The sequence below is a fragment of the Epinephelus fuscoguttatus genome, linkage group LG4 (genome assembly GCF_011397635.1).
Source record: "Epinephelus fuscoguttatus linkage group LG4, E.fuscoguttatus.final_Chr_v1".
Classification (NCBI taxonomy): Eukaryota; Metazoa; Chordata; class Actinopteri; order Perciformes; family Serranidae; genus Epinephelus; species Epinephelus fuscoguttatus.
In genome coordinates, this window is record NC_064755.1 from 20,026,192 (window position 1) to 20,042,684 (window position 16,493).

General features: G+C 42.2%; 1 protein-coding gene, 1 long non-coding RNA gene and 1 other non-coding gene across 4 annotated transcripts; all 3 read right to left on the minus strand.

Annotated features, from left to right (window-relative positions):
• Positions 1–360: 360 nt before the first annotated feature.
• Positions 361–10,410, minus strand: LOC125887486 (uncharacterized). Its single transcript, XR_007449171.1, has 4 exons — positions 10,271–10,410; positions 8,600–8,791; positions 6,397–6,711; positions 361–704 (listed from the first exon to the last, which is right to left on the minus strand). It is a non-coding gene; the product is annotated as an uncharacterized LOC125887486 (long non-coding RNA).
• A 2,410-nt stretch (positions 10,411–12,820) lies between these two features.
• LOC125887487 (Golgi apparatus membrane protein TVP23 homolog A-like) lies at positions 12,821–16,025 on the minus strand. Of its 2 annotated transcripts, none has more exons than XM_049574342.1 (7): positions 15,968–16,025; positions 15,741–15,823; positions 15,264–15,408; positions 15,094–15,183; positions 13,416–13,544; positions 13,184–13,312; positions 12,821–13,080 (listed from the first exon to the last, which is right to left on the minus strand). In XM_049574342.1, exons 2-7 carry the CDS (start codon positions 15,818–15,820, stop codon positions 13,054–13,056), a joined length of 600 nt encoding a protein of 199 aa, XP_049430299.1. In that variant the 5' UTR covers positions 15,821–15,823; positions 15,968–16,025; the 3' UTR covers positions 12,821–13,053. The 2 variants fall into 2 exon arrangements, with proteins under 2 accessions (XP_049430299.1, XP_049430300.1); XM_049574343.1 differs by lacking the exon at positions 15,968–16,025 and adding an exon at positions 15,924–15,958.
• A 201-nt stretch (positions 16,026–16,226) lies between these two features.
• On the minus strand, positions 16,227–16,299 carry trnar-ucg (transfer RNA arginine (anticodon UCG)). Its single transcript has one exon. It is a non-coding gene; the product is annotated as a tRNA-Arg (tRNA).
• Positions 16,300–16,493: the final 194 nt, after the last annotated feature.

Here is a 16,493-nt window from a genome sequence, read left to right on the forward strand (position 1 = left end):
TCTAAAAAAAGAAAGGAGACAGAGGGAAGGTCCTGCAGGCTTGAGTCCCTATTTTCATTTCTTTTTTTATTTTTTATTAAAGACAAAACACATTATTTCTCATGTTAGTGTGTAATAATCTAATGTTTCCCTGCCTAATTGATCACCAAAATAAAGCACTATGATAAGAATAATAAGGCTGTAACACAGAAATGATATTTCCATTATTTTTTATTTCAAAGTGATGTCATTGACAGCAGCAAACTTGAAACAATCAGCTTTATCAGTGATGCATTTATATCCTTTCAATTACTACTCCAGCTCAGACACATGAGAACAATGAATTCATAATTAATTCATTAATTAAAACATGCATTAGCTAAGAAAATGCCCTTAATGTACTGAGTGAGACGTAAGTCAAGGCTTTTTATTTGCAATTTTATAAATAATAGATTTGTGTAAACATGTTGAATCATACACACTTTGTACAGTGTCTTAAAATACACTTGTTTTTGATAGATACATTTCAGGCTTGCAGAATGTCTCTTCTGTGTCTACAGTCTTTTAACACACAGTGGGACTCTTCCCATTTAGGTGGCTGATAATCTCTTGAATTCCTGTTGAGGTGAGAGTCTCTGATGATCTTGTTGAGTTTGTTTCACCATCTCCTCGTGCTCGAGCAGGTTCCTCCAGAGTGCAGAAAGACTTGCAGGTCCTGTCCCATCCTGGGGATAAACGGTGGAGGTAATGATTAGCATGAGAATAAAACTTTGTCCTATAAACTCCCCCTTTGGAGAGTAATATTTCACATTTTGGGCAAAAAGAAAGAAAGAAAGATGGTAAAAGTAAATTAGTTTTGTCACATACATTCATAATCATAATTAAAAGATCTGTTTGTAAAGCATTTTCCAAAGTGCTTGCAACATTTGTAATAAAAGAGATTAAACAACAACAACATAACGAAGGGCCACAGGGTAAAGCAACACATAAAAGTACTGCCATATAAAAGCCAGTCTATGGAGATCTGTTAAAAGTATAAAAGGCAATAACGATTCTGCAAACCTAAGCTCTTTGCTTATTCAGAACGCTGACGAGTATGTTTTGACAATACTGAATTTGTTTTCGGGCGCGATTTTTTACTTTTTTGCATCAGAAATTGTAGGCAGTGTTTCAGAAAAACAAACTTCCTTTTCATGCCCTGTAAAAATAGGCCCCTGCGCTCTGCATGTCGTTCTTCTCTCCCATTTTCAGGCTGTATGCATGGAGGGATCTTAAGGCTTTTATCCCCACAGGGAACCAGCCCGAACTCTTTCTCTGTCAATTTTCACCCACTCCCCAATTCAGTCGAGCCTTTTCTCCCACCAACCCCACAATGAAGGATTTGTCCTCGTTCTCTTTGTCCACCTCTGATATCTTTTTTTGACTGCTCCCTCTCTGCAGACAGCATGCAGCGTATGCAAATACGCGCTCTTTTATTCCGGAGACCCCTCCCCTGAATGAATGCAACCTTAAATGAGGACACACTTGCGCACATTTACCGAGGGGGCATTGGAAACATGCACGTCTTACAATCAGTGGATTTGCATGCCCTCTCTGACACGCAGCCACTTAAACATCCAGCACTGACAATTTTTTAAAATGAGCAGACAGAAATATATGCTCGACTGATGCCGCAGATTATTCTATCTAACGTCTCTAAAGATGTAGGGCTAGTTTATCCAGACAGATGGATAACACAAGAATGGAGGTGTGGGCCACAGAGGATGGATTCTGGTTGAGTGATGCTTCAGTTGGAAAAGCTTTTTTGTGACTGATTTTATTTATAGGACTTCAGGAAGGAGACAAAGCTCCTTCTTTGCAATGCAAGAAGTTCTTTCATTTCCTGACAAGTGTTGTTTCACCACACTGATGGTATATTTGGTGTCTTTTAAGCCCCATAAGTCCACAGCAGACACACACAATGGGTGTTAAGATGTGTAGGATGAGGCTGAAAAATGAGACAGAAGTGGTCCGACACAATAGCGGGTCTGCACAGAGGAAGAGGTGTAGACTGGTAATGTGTAACTCTAATGGCTGGATGAATTATAATGGTGTCTGATGAACATAAAGCGTTCTCTCGCTGCTAACATTCCCAAGCTGGCCCGTGCCATCTGTGAGTATGTGTGAATGGGTTCGAGTCAGTGTGTGTGTATGTGTGTGTGTGGTGGGGGGTTGACGTCTGCTGGACAGCTCTGACAGTTCGGCCTTTTCAGTCGTACATTACTGAGCCGGCCGGCCTCTTTCCCATAGCAACCCTAACAGAGGTCAAAGGCTATGTACCCCCCATCCATCCACCCTCCTCCTCCTGTACTCCGGGGTGGCCACAGGCTCTCCTAACTCCCCGACTGGCCGCAGACGGAGCGGGCTGCGCACATGAACTTGAACTTGACTTCTGACAGAGTGATGGAGTCGTATGATGCTAGGAAAGTGACACAAGGATGAATATACTCTCAATTTTTTTCCTCTTTTACCCCACCAGGAGAGTAAAAACATGTAAAAATGAGGTCACACCAAGGATTCCCCCTAATTCTCCTCACCCTAGAGCCTCATCTCCTGATATGATTACAAAGGGCTGCTGTATTAAAGGCTCAGTCACCTAATTCTCCGCTACTTTCATTGGAGCATACAGGACCCCTACTCAGGGACGCCGCAGCCAACAGACGTAATCTGAAAAGCCTGGGATGTAGAAACTTCTCTCCATCTTCCTCTAAGATACTTAATGTCAGGCTTTGTGCTAGATTAGTCTCGGACAAAGTTGCATTAAAAAACCCCAGATGAGCCTCGCTTGACCCACATTGGACCTCATCCAAGACTATGGGCGGCCCCTGAGCCGGGCTTTATATATCACAGTAGAGCCGTTAAAACATTAATAGTGTCCACACACAGTGAGGAGAATCCGAAGAGGTAACCCAGGAGCTATATGGTATTAACATTTTATCGCTACTATGGCTACGCCGCTTCACCCACACAGAATTGGAAGTGGGCGCCGGCTTCTGTCACTTCATCATGTCACACATTATAATTTCCTTGCGCTGAAAATCCCACATAGCAAAAGCAATACATGGTTAATAATGAATAACAGAGGAAAGAGAGAAGAAAGAAAGGGAAGGTAATCATCTATATTCTGTCATTTTCTGGAGGGGAGATACATTTCCCTGTCAGTTTTTTAGGTAATGTATGAGGAACTGAAGAATGAATGTTTAAGTCCACAGTGCGCGGAGGAAGAGTCAGGCACGTTCAACATCCTAAATCCTCCTGACACGGTGTCAAAGCCGCTGACCTCGCTGTTCAGCCGCTCTGATTCGGACAATCTTGATTGAAAAGTCGTTTGTTTTGGAGCAGATTAAATCACGACTCTTGAGTGGTTTCACCAAAGTGTTTATAAGACATCGCATACTGTTAAAGTTCACCTTGATAGCGTTTATTTAATTCTGAGTTCACTCCCTAATGCTCATTTCATGTTATGCCAAGCTGCAATTAGTCACAATTACAGACCGTAATCATTAGATGAATAAATATTCTGTGTGCGTGTCACTCATTTTAACATCCTCCAAATACGACAAATGGTGATTGCTCTTCTTGCAAGACATAGTAAGGACGAACACATTTCCCTGACAAATTTGCTTCAGTCACCGCCTCTCTTTGACCACGCTGTCTGTCGACTGCCGCAGCTATCACATACAGTTGCAGATCGACCTCCCCCCCTTACTCTTCTCAAACACACACACACACACACACTAGTCCTCCATGCCCAGCTCCTCGCAGGCTGCAAATTTAGCATGGCACAGCACAAGCTAACACAAGCTAACTTCATCAGCAAATGCATCACCGGTGGCTCAAACATGGCTGCCCATGTGCTCCACCTGCCTCTTTTACATGCGCGTATACATTAATCACCACTGTCTTTAACCCTTTCTCCATAAACCAATCTTTGGTTTGACTCCAACCAAAGCCACATCATTTCCACCCCCCACCTCTGCTCCTCTGTTTTCCCTAACGCACCATTGAGATCTGCAACAGAGACGTAACATGGAGCAAGCTACAGTATCTCCAAGATTAATTTCTCGCCTTCACCTTGCTTTCTCCCTTCTGTCAAATCTGCCCGAAGCAATGCGCCGTATATCACAGATGAGCAGCGCAAATGCAATTATAAAGACAGCTCTGAGTCTTTTATATGAATAAAGACAGGGAATAATCTTTTGACATGTGGGCTGCGCATGCCTTACATATTTTGTGGAGGCACATGTACAGTGTGAGGCTCATTAATAACCATTATCCGTGGGTTACATCACTCAGCTTGTTAGGCACACCCATCGCCTTAGCTGAGTCATTCTCGGTGATACGCCGCGCTGCCAACTGTCTTGTGAGATTTTCACGATGTCTGTCTGTTTTACCACCTGAGAGCCGTATAAATATTCTGTTTGCATGAAGGACAAATCGCATCCAGCTGGTAAATTGAGCAAAGACAAAGGGGCGCATGGCTGACGACAGGCACAACGCATACAATAAAATCAGATTCTCAATGCAAAATAATGTGGAAAATGCATCTTTGTGGTGTCGAGACATCATTGCATTGCCTTTGATACAGACTAATGGTAACCCCTTGATCTCCTGTGAGACAGGGCGCAGGACTGAGCTTCTATATGCATATCATGTATGAATGCATCTCTAATGCCAGTGAAATCCTTCTCAAAACAGCATCTCCATGCCTTTCAGACATGCAGAAGAGGCTGAATAGACTAATGAACAGTCAGGTGGCACTCCAGGGCCCGGACTACCACCCCCCATCACACACATATCAAACACACATACACTTGCTCACACATTAAAACTGAGCGGCTCGCCCGACCCCGGTGATCCGCACGACGGTCTAATGTCTCAGGCATCTGCTCATGTCTAGTCTGGAGGGTCTTTCCCACCCTGCCCCCCAGCCCAGGCCCGCCACAGCACCAGCTCCCACAATGGTGGGAAAGCAGGCCTTTACGGAGGGCTGAGGGGGGGGGTGTTGGGGGTGGTGTGTGTGTGTGTGTGGGGGGGGGGACTAAATAGCTATTGAGAGGGGAGAGAGTGAGAGTGCGGGGCTGAATGATAATGTGAAAACGCACGGCGCTGTTCATTAACACACAAGCACTGCAGCTGCACATGTTGGCCCTGGACACACATGCTCACGTGTCTCTCTTTTCTGCTTCAGGTTGCTGCCAGAGCCACCAGGGTTACAGAGCAGCTCTATGCCATGATAAGGAGTGTATGCAGGATCTGTGTGTGTGTGTGTGTGTGTGTGTGTGAGAGCGAGGCTACAAGGAGGGAAGTGGTAAAGATGTGGAGCTTTGATATTTGGCGGTGGGTGATATTTACTCCTGTCATGTTTTGGATGAATGTGACATTTTTACGTCAGTGATGTTTGACATTTTTAGTCTGTGAGTGTCAAATAAAGTTCTTAACCATGTGTGCAGCACTGTAGTAGCAGAGTTACACTGCATTTATACTGAGAGGATATAGAAACTGAGTTGTAATCGTTATCAAACGCTTAGGATTGAGGTGTGAGATCCAACATGTAATCATTCTTTGAAGTGTTTCGAAAAAGTTACCCTTCAAATGTTCTGATGAACACCATTATATAAATATAATACACCGCTAATATTCAGTGCTGATTTTATTACAGATAAAGAACTGCTTTGTGAGCCAAAGTACCTTTGTTCATATAATAAATTAAATCTAAGATCATAATCGTTCTACTTTGAAAAACAATAACGCAATTCCCCAAATAGGAATTATCCGAGTATCCCCTCCTCAACGGATTTCACCTGAGGGGTTCAGCACATTAAGATAGTTAAGATACTGTACCAAATATCATAATGTGAATCTCATAATAAAAGCAGCTTTGCATGAATTCATCTACGAGGTTTGTCAGGTGGAAACACGACGAACGCCGCTGCCTGGTGTGCATCGGGGAGTAAAGAAGCACCATGACAAGAGAGGATGGCAGGTTTCCTTCAACCAGTGCCAGCTCATTAATTTTGTTTGCTACCCAGCCCCCCCCCCCCCCCCCCCTTCCACCAACCAACCAACCACCACCACCACCTCCACCCTTCCTCTCACCCCCCCCCCCCCACCCCCTCACATCACCCCTTAACTGCTAATTAGCAGGAGCAGAAGATAGAAGAGAAAAGGGAGAGGCCATGTGTGACTGGGGAGGAAATGGGAAACTCTTCTTCTTTCCCTCATCTTTCCTGCTGCCCCCATCCCCCATCCCCCATCGTACACACACACACACACACACACACACACACACACACACACACACACACTCACTCCCCCACCCTCCTTGCCAGCCACCATCACCACTGGTACCCAACAGAAAACCATGATGCAGCTCACCTCGTGTGCCAGCCCCAGCCATTTTAGGTGTCGCGGCAACATCTCCCAAGATGGCTCCTCTGAGCGCGCCCATACTCCAGGGATCCGGCGGGGTCTTTGTCCGCCTCCTGGCACGGGCAAAGTGTCCCCCGTTGGCAGTGCAGATGGCATTAGAGGCTCCTGGGTAAAAAAGGGTGAGGAGTGGGGGGATGGGAGAGGAGGGGGCGGCAATTCCGGACCGACCGTTTTTTTCCTCCTCTCTCCTCGTTTTCTTTTAACGATGGTTCGACCCTCTTTTCAGGAATCCCCAATCATTCAACGTTGCTAATCGGAAGCCTGAAACAAGAGCAGATGGAAAAGAGAAAAGCACATTTTACACTTTTAGCTATCAGTGTAGCCAAACACAGCTTTTTAACTAAACAATTGCCTCAGTTTCTGTCTTTAAACCGCATCACTATACATTGAGCGCATTGAGTTGTGGCTATAAGGTAAACTTTAAGTCTCTTGCCAGCATTGCTCATTCAAACTGCAGTCCCCTTGTTGTGTGTTTTTGTGTGCATGAGTGTGTATTTTTGCCACAATGAAAGCACCAAAAGAAGCATTTGCATTACACACGTACACAGGTTGAAACAAGAATGCCTCGGACCATCCCATAAATAAAGCCTCAAGTGTTTTTACCCCCATTCATTAAGGAGGCGCGCCATGCTGACACGCTACCTATAACAGGCCGAGCTCAGCAAAAGACCTGGACCACGGCCTTTTCACATATCCAATATCTCGCTGTGAAACGAAGCAATTAGCCCGGTTTGACAGCGAGCTCTACTGCAATAGGTAGTTAACAGAGTGAATGAAAACTCATCTCACTTTGGGTGCTCTTTAGGCTTTAGTGGCATTCTCCATGCCGAGCGTACACACTGCACAGCGCTGAAGTACCAAGTTAAAAAGTTCAGCTCCTGTCTACAGGATGGCCTTGGCCTTCTCATTGAGGCAGGACACAATGTATCCCAAAGGCTCCAAGATTAGCTACAGCTTTAAATGCAGACGCCAAGTGTTTTTTTTAAAAAACCCTGTGTGTGTAGGGTGCTACACCACTCAACTGCATTATTAGCAGTCCAGGAGACATTAGAGCCAGGACAAAGCTGTAGCTTCCCCTTTCTTCCTTTCATAAACAGAGTCTCTCAGGTGAAACCTAAATATATGATACACGAAGACACTAAAGTAAAGTGCATGAATTAAACTGTATCCTGTGAGATGCAAAAGATAAACCAAGAGGATCTGCTTTGGGTAAATACGAGCATTGACTAGAGATGGCAGGGCAACACACCAGTGTGTCCCCATAGCAGGAACCTCTAGGGAGAGGAATCCTGGAGGACTTCAGCTTTGCCTTCACTTACTGCAGGCGAGCAGGAGCGATCACATTAAACACTCTAAGGTGTGATAGGCCCTCTTCACAGAGGACGCTTTGGCATGTCACAGTAGGGAAAGCACAGGTGTAGATAATAAAACGAATGATGGCTGAATTCCATTTAGCTGCTTCAGTTTCAGCCTCACTGTCCTACAGGAGAACCATTGTTAATGTTTTGAGTAACACCTGTGCTTTTCCTACTGTGACAAGCCAAAATGTCTGATGTGAAAAAGCCCTATTGTGACATAACATTACATCCCTGCATATATTATCTGAATTTTTCACACAATAAAACAAAATTCGTCTCAGATCATGTCACAAAATCTCAAGTCACATCTATTTGGTGGCCTTTAGAAAAAGTTTGGGGGCTCTTGTTTTAGTCTGTGCGATACAGATACTAAGACAGTACAGCAACCTGTTTAACATTCATGTTGAAGAGGACGTGAATGAACAGCAACCTTAAAACAGGGCCAGGTATTAACTGAGGGCCCTTAATCAAGTCATACATAGTGAATCCAAAAGTAAGCTGAGGTAAACATTAAAAACACTTCATCAAACTGCAACGTTGTGGATTACTTTGCACTTTATCTCAACATATATTGTCTCAAAGGCATTTTGGTTTTCCCTATGATCACATGAGGGTAACACGTGACACACACCATTAACAGATTCATATTTTAAAGGCTCTGCAAACTATTAAATGTCTAACATCCATATATATATATATATATATATATATATATATATATATATATATATATATGTATTGCACATGACATTATTTGCACGCACATTTTTCCACACCAAAACTATTCTTACCTTCTGACTTTAAAGCCTGATGAGCCCCCCTCTGTGTGTCGGGAGTGCACACAACGTCACGGAAGTCATTTCTACTTTCGGTTATCTAGCTTTATGACAGGTATTTAACACTCATACAGCTAGATAACCAAAGACAGAAACAGACCCCCTCTCACAGTGTCGTGCTGGAGCCCGACGTGACGCTGACGTGATCTATGGAGGGAGGATGAAGATGCATGAGTAGGCCCTTAATATTTAAAAACACATCTATGCTATTATTTAAAATTGCGTGCCACTGAGAATAACTGCAGCCTGGCAGGAAATGATTACAGATGGGTTAGATTTGTATATTTTTAATATTTAGGCCAACACATATTGTTCATGTTAGAAGCGTCAAATATCCCTGTCGTGATATATAAGGTGTCTGGTTGAAGGCCTGCTCAGTTAGTGACCTAATTCTACTTTACATTTTTTTATATTATATTATAGTTTTATTGGGAAACCCTCCTGCATAAATATTACATGATTATTGTTGGCTTTTGTAAGAAATAAAAAACATTATTTTAGATTTAGAGCCTGTATAAATACACGTGTTGGAGCCTGTTTATTTGCATTTCTTGCAATTAACATGCGACTATATTTCTGCAAGGAATCGGACTTAATATTAGTCTCATATACAAAGTGACACATTTTAATTCTTGTAAACTCCAGGGAGACTTTAATAGTCTATTTTAAGCTGGCAAATGACTTGTGTGAAACATTTCACGTGTAAGTTGCATTCAATAATATCCGCATTTAATTTGCAGCACTGGGCTGTATTCTGCAGAGCTATTCTCTTACACTTTTACACGAGGTATTTTTCATTTTAAGGCAACATTGAGACAACCAGCCAGTTAATTTCACACAATAATGCACCCTTACACTCACAATAAATGACAAGTGGGATTTTACAAGCTCACTTATTGTTGTAAAATCATAAAGAAACATGCAGTAGAAGTTAAAGGCTGCAGCTGCACATGCAAGTTAATATAAGAAGCTACATTTCTCAGCCTGTTTTGCTCATGATAAGTCAGCCAGTGTGGCCTGAAGGCATGACCATGAACCTGGCACAATGTAGGTACAGAAACGTGTCTTTGATGCAGCAGATTCAATGATGCTCCGAGATCAACAGCTGACTCTATGTGCAAAGAAAAAAAAAAGAAAAATCAACTGAGTGTGAAGTGAGCTGGGTTTTAAGATGATTTAATTCGCTCTGGGCTCTTTAGTGCTCCTGGGGGCAACCAATCCCTACTTTTAATGAGAGTTGCGATTGGCCTACTTCTGCTGAAACTAGACTATTTCACATCACAAGGATTATCCGCATGAGCTATTACAGAAAGCCATTTGTTACTGATCATAATAATAGGCCGAGGAGCGTGGTGTAATATTCTGGCACTTTAAAGAACAAGGGGTTTTTGTCTGTTTGGGGACCTAGCCTCGTTTTAAATGAAACGCAAGGGCGTTTTCTGGTGGTTAAATAATGTTATGTTGCGTTAAAGAAAATAAATAAAAGGTAAGCTGAACATGCATGTGATATGTGCCTAAATTCTCTGCATAAGACACATGGACATGGCATGAGAACAGACTCAAAGCTGGAGAAACGTAGAGCCGTATACCGTGCAGATGCTGAGTGTTTCCAGACGCGTTTCTTACCTGTGTCAGAAGCAAAGCAGAGTCAGGGAGAGAAATGTCCGCAACTTTAGCTCGTAACGAATTTTCCAGATGGATTTTTTTCCGCGTTTCCATCGGGGCCCTTGTGAAGAGTCCGCAGCTCTCAGGTGAGTCCACTTTCATCCTCAGTCCTCCAGCTTCTGCCTCTCCTCCAGCCTGCGCGCTTCCTCTACTCGCTCCCGCACTGACGTCATGCCAGGACCAGGCGGCGCACTGACCAATCACAGAGGCCGCCGGCACCAAAGAGTGTTCAAGTTCAACAGGACGTCTCACTCCTGACAGTTTCTCTTGCTTTTTTGTTTGTACATTTCTTCACCACCATCACTACTTCTACTAAAAGCAAACAAATACGAATGATATACTAGTTTATCTAACTAACTAAATATTCATAAGACAAACATTTTTTAATAATCCATTTACCAACTTTTCTGAAGCTATTGGTCATATGGAGTTATCATGAAAATTGGACACATTCAAATTTTCCTTTTTTGAGTAGCCTACTTTAAGGAATTTTCATCCATGTGGGCTTCAAAATTGAGATTAAAAGTTCACCTCTGACCTTGGAAACAGCAGATGACAAAATAGCATCACCTCAAAGTCCATTTAGCAGGCTAGCTGTTTTTGGTGCTTTTGAAAATTTCCCTGTCTTCATTAGTATAGAGTAAAAATATTTCTTAATATTAGATATGCTTAGTACTATACAAAGGTGTAGGTTTTGTGTTAAGATTAGGAAGGAAAACAAATGAAATGGGGGTTTTGGGGATCCTCCACCAGACAATTTTGAGCGTCAAACACTTTCCTTTGTTGTGGCGAATGTTTACGCACCAATTTGTTCATTTTCTGCTTTAATTTATGGTGTAAATGTCTTTAATTCAAAGTAAAAGTCCTCTGCTACTCCCTTGTTTTATTAGCAGGGACAAAAGTAAAAGGTCTAAATATTAAGGCGGACATGCCCCTTGCATCCACTGTATTACGCCTATGTCTGTATATCATCATATATTATTATTTCAGGCCACTATAGTCTATTTAAAACCCCCAAACCCAATCAAATGGTTTCGTCAAACCTCCAAAGGTCTTCTTTCAGCCGTGAGAGTCCAGCTCCACTTTAGATGCTTCTGCAGTTCTTCCTCTTGTTAGTTAGGCTCATACACTCATTTAAAACTTCTTCTCAGAAAACCAATCCCACATATCTCTGGATTAGTCCTAATGTTGCTCCAATGCCATGTTACACAGGCAACACAGTTAAAATGAGAGAGGCAGCACTGCAACTGAGGCTCAAACCTGTACAACAAAAAATCTGGTGACCACAGGCAGGGAAACAGTGCTACCTGTGGGTTCATATTTTATTCATCTCCATGACATAGCATACCAGTAGGCTTTACGTTTAGACAAGGGAACTCAAGAAAATAATTTCCCATTATGACCCATATGCTGCTCATGGGTTTTGCAGGCTGGAATAAAGTGTGAGCGTTCTGCAGCTATAAAAGATCTTTGAGGTGTGAGCCGTTTGGCAGGAGATGGCTGGAGAGCTCAGGGGCCACGGCAACAGTTCCCTCCAAATCTGTACGATCAGGAGCGCTTTAAATGTCTGACAACTACACTGGAACCAAATGAAAATACATTAAAGTCATTCACATTTTATTTCAGCCATGTTTTACAGCAAGAAAATGGCAGACTGTGAGACACAAGACTGCCTTACTCTAAATATTTAATTTCAATTGGCCAAACAGAGCTGATTTAATCATGTATGCTCTAATGCTTTTTGAAACTTCCCCTGCGCTCCAGTTTAGGGATAGGCTGCACCTTATCTAACATTTATTCTCAAAATGAATGGTTTGACCACTGAGCAGAAATATTTCTGGGGGTAGCCTATTAGTGTTGGACTAGCTCAATGTAAAATATCCAATTTCCCCCACAGATTATGTTTGGAGAAGGAAAAATACATTTGAGTTAGATTGTAATCTGCAGTACACACATGGAAGGAAAAAAATCATACCAAATGATTTATAATCCCACAACTTTTTAAAATTAACTGGCAATATTGGATTTTAAATTGTATTTGAATAATATATTTTGGTTTTTAAGATTAGCATGATTCCCATTCTTTTGCGTAATTCCTTTTCTTCTGCATCATGTGGTGCACTGACACACACACACCACATACACTGTCTTACATGCCCAACTTTAATGTCCATGTCTTTGTTCATGTATAATTAACGCTTAACACAGTATCTGAGGTGCAATCAGCATTTCCAGTTGAAACTTTTGAAGGTATAGTTGAACTGTTTTAATCAAATATTCGAGACAGGGTGTGCCATTTAATCACTTCATACTCCCTTATTTTTGTAATGTGCTCTCATGTTAGTTTAGGGGCCCTTGCATCAAATTTAGCCCTGTGTTTTCACTGAAAGCAAGAAAAAAAACAGGAATATCACAATGTAGAAATCTGGCTTAAAACTAGCTGCTTCTTTCAATGAATTTGCAGATATGTGGTGTTAAAAAAATAGAGTAGGAAAAATGTAAAATGCACTTATTTTTTTATTGACATAGTAGCCAGACTGATCCATGGGCAACATGTGAAGTGAACAGTCAGCAGCATAAGGCATGCACAAGGCACACAGCCATTCAAGTAGATGCAGTCTGTGGGAACTTTGGAGAGGAGGCAGCCCTCATCTATCTCCCTCTTTCTTTCTCTTGCTCGCTCACACACACACAAAGACACACACACATGCACAGCAGAGTGGCTGTGCAGGAGGAGGTAATCTTCATAGTATTCCAAAGATGATGTCTGGCTGCAAGAGGATAAATTATCAGTGGGTTTATGTTCAATTTTAATGAACTCTGAGAAGTTAACAGGACATCTGTACATGCTACACGCTGCAGTCAGTCACTCACACGCTGCAGGAGGTGCTGTCCCGTGAAAGAGCAGGTGTCTGCAGGCTGGCCTTCCTCGCCCACTGCCTTGCAGCGGAGGTAACCATAGAGATTAGCCACTTGGAGGGAAATGCTAGCTACAACAAGTGACTGGGGAAGACAGACAGATGATGCATTTAAGAGGGACATTATGTTATGTGCCTCTATGGCGTATATACACATAGAGCATGCACACCAGCAACATGTGTCTCACCAGCCATTTAATCTTCAGGGAGAAGAGGGAGGTGAAGAAGAAGAATGTCCATATGAGAGGACAGATGATGAGACCCAGCCAAAATATTCTCGCCTCTGCCTCTGTCCCAATGTTATTGCCCCGTGAGGCCTGCGCACACATAGCAGAGGACAGAGGAGAGACAAAGTCATTGTTCTGCCAATCACAAGCAAGTCTCAAGTCTCCTAAACTTTGAGCTTCGAGTCCTAAACAAGTCATAAAGCACTCTTCACCAAGATACCATTTTAAATGTACAAGAATCACAAATGTTTTTTTAATTTTTTTTTTTTTGTTAAAACAAGTGCAACTGATCTTGATCCTAAAAAAATCACACTGACATTGCACTTAAATACTGCATGATTAAACAGTAGCCTACCATATTTAGCTCATAGCACCAACATTAGCTTGCTGACAGAGTGCCCAGAAATGAGTTAGCATTTTACTACTCTTGATTATGGTTCCCTTGTCTCAAAGTCAGTGGGTTTTTTGAATGGGTTTTTGGTTGGATGCCTGAAATAAGGTCTGTGGTCAACACAAGTTTAAGAGCCTTTTATGCTTTGTCCTACAACATAAAATAGCCCACTCATGAACTTTGAAGCTTCTATGTGTCTTAAAAAAAGTGGTTGCTAACAGGTGGGTAAATGAAACTACAGAATGTCATCATCGGCTGAACACAGCTTTACTGTCTTGTTATGGTGGTGATGTTAGGTCATGCGAAGTGTAGTTCATTTAGCCTAACGTTAGCTTTTTACCTCTGGCGATTTCTAGTGGGCTTCAATAATCGGGAAAATGGTGTTCATTTGTGGGGATTATTTCCCTGAGCTATGATTCTTTGTTTGCCACAGAGCTTATTTTATGCAATAATCCTAAATCCAATGGATAAATCCCATAGACTTTTTTTTACGACAAAACCAGGGCAATGCTAACTTCCGCGCTGGCCTCCAGAAAACCATCTGGGGCACTCTACTATGTTAATATTAACCTCAACTTTTCCCAGTTCTTTGTGCAACTTCAAATGTCGAACAAAATTGGAAGTTGATGCGTCTCTGTTTATAATTTTCGACCTGACTGTTTTGCACACTGCAATTAGTCTTTTGTATCATTTTGTCCAACTGGTGTTCAGTAACATAACATTAGTTCTTCATGGTTCTCTCCTTAAACTTGATTAGTTGCTTTTGGTTTGATTCAAACAAAGTGGATTTGGGGAATTGAGCGTCAACTTGCTGGGAATGAGTCGCGTTATTGTTAGTTGATTCAGGAAATGAAGGGAAATTAATTGCATGTTGGTGAACCTTCTCAGTCATCCAGGTCATGGTAATCATAAGTGCTGTATTGTAGGCAACTGGACTTGCTTGAGTTTCTTGAAGACGTTTTGCCTCTCATCCAAGAGGCTTCCTTAGTTCTGAATTGAAGACACTTCTTGAAAACTCAAGCAAGTCCAACTTAAATCATGAGTCACTGGTGTTTCAGTCCAAGTCATGCTGTTAGTTTTTTTTGATTGTGTTAAATTGAGTCTAAAGTAATCAGATTTGTGACTCAAGTCTGACTCAAGTCTAAGTCATGTAACCTCAGTCCACATCTCTGCACACACAGCAATACCTCAATGTTTAACACCCCCTTAAATGCTCCTCCACACTCAAAATGGCTCCCAATGTCTTACTTTTTTGGCCTCGAACACCCAGAGGCTCTTTCCGTCCTCATCGATCTGATTCCACCAGCGCAGGCCCACCAACAGCCTGCCAGTCACATTCTGAAACACAGGACAAATGTAAGTAATCAAAAGAGAGGCAAAGTAGAAGGTATTAGCAGCTGACCTAGCTGACCTCTCACCTTGACAGACCAGAAGTCAAAGGAGAGCAGAGTGATGATCAGGACAAAACACGATGCAAAGTTCTCACTGATCCAGTCACAGAGCAAATAGGCAACAATGGCAACCACCCGGAAGAACAGGTGGAAAAAGGAGGCAAGAGGGTGTCTGAAATCAAAGGCACAGCATGATAGAGGGTAGGAAAATGCACCATTGAATTAAAGCAAGAGACAAAGTTGTTGTACAACAAATCTTAAAATCATTTTGCATAGGCTATAGGCTGACTGGAAAACAGCCACATAGCCTGTCTAAAAAAGACTAACATGTCCAATTAAATTGTTGACATTTGTTTTCATGTGATTTCAATGACACTAATTATAACAAGCTGTAAACAGTCTCCCAAACAGCTTATTTCCCTATTGATTTTATAATAATAAAGGAAAAATAATCAGTGCAGGACAAATGAGTTTACATCATAACAAACACTTCCTGCAGTGCACCTAATGACAGCGCTTCTCCGCGCCCTCTCCTGCTCGTCAGCTGCAAAGTCCAGCTCAACATCCTCCGTGTCATCCGCCATCGTCTGACATGCAACGACAAAACAGCAGCATTAAATCATCACTACCATCCTAACTGATACTATACAGACACACACAATACATTTACAGACAGACAGAGGATACCCATTGGTTTCATGGTGGCATATGTGTAAAGCAAAGCGAGATACCGTTTGATGAAAGCGTAGCTGTATTATAGGGCTGGAATAAGCCAGGTGTTGCAGTGAAATAAGCCCGACTCGGTCACATCCTCATCAGAGAGCTGAGAATAAAATTATTTAAAGGTAACGTTAAATTTTATTCCCCAATTTACAACTACAAAAATGCTTTTTTTCCGCGTGGCAGTGAGGTGAGTTACATGTGCATGATTTAACTACATGTTTGCTTAATGAAGGAAATAATGCAGCAGACCATGGTCAATCAAAAGAGCGACCGCGGCAGGACTCGAACCTGCAATCTTCTGATCCGAAGTCAGACGCCTTATCCATTAGGCCACGCGGCCACGACGTAATATTGGAAATGCATTATCATATTTTATGATATCACAAAATGGCTGTATATTGATTATATGAGGGCTATTGTGTTTCAGGAGTTATGAGTAAGTCACTTGTGCCTTTTCTACAAAGCCGTAGCGAGTCCACCGTGGTATTCATTCCGTCGTTTGTTTGTATTGGGACAAACCGGACGCAGTCATCC

What these genes read in the sequence shown, in the direction of transcription:
- LOC125887487 (XM_049574342.1), bottom strand. Translation starts at nt 15,820, where the DNA reads ATGGCGGATGACACGGAGGATGTTGAGCTGGACTTTGCAGCTGACGAG. An exon ending in CCCTGAAGATTAAATGGCTG is followed by an intron (nt 13,313 to 13,415) that starts GTGAGACACATG and finishes TGTCTTCCCCAG; the next exon opens with TCACTTGTTGTAGCTAGCAT. An exon ending in GACAGCACCTCCTGCAGCGT is followed by an intron (nt 13,081 to 13,183) that starts GTGAGTGACTGA and finishes ATCCTCTTGCAG; the next exon opens with CCAGACATCATCTTTGGAAT.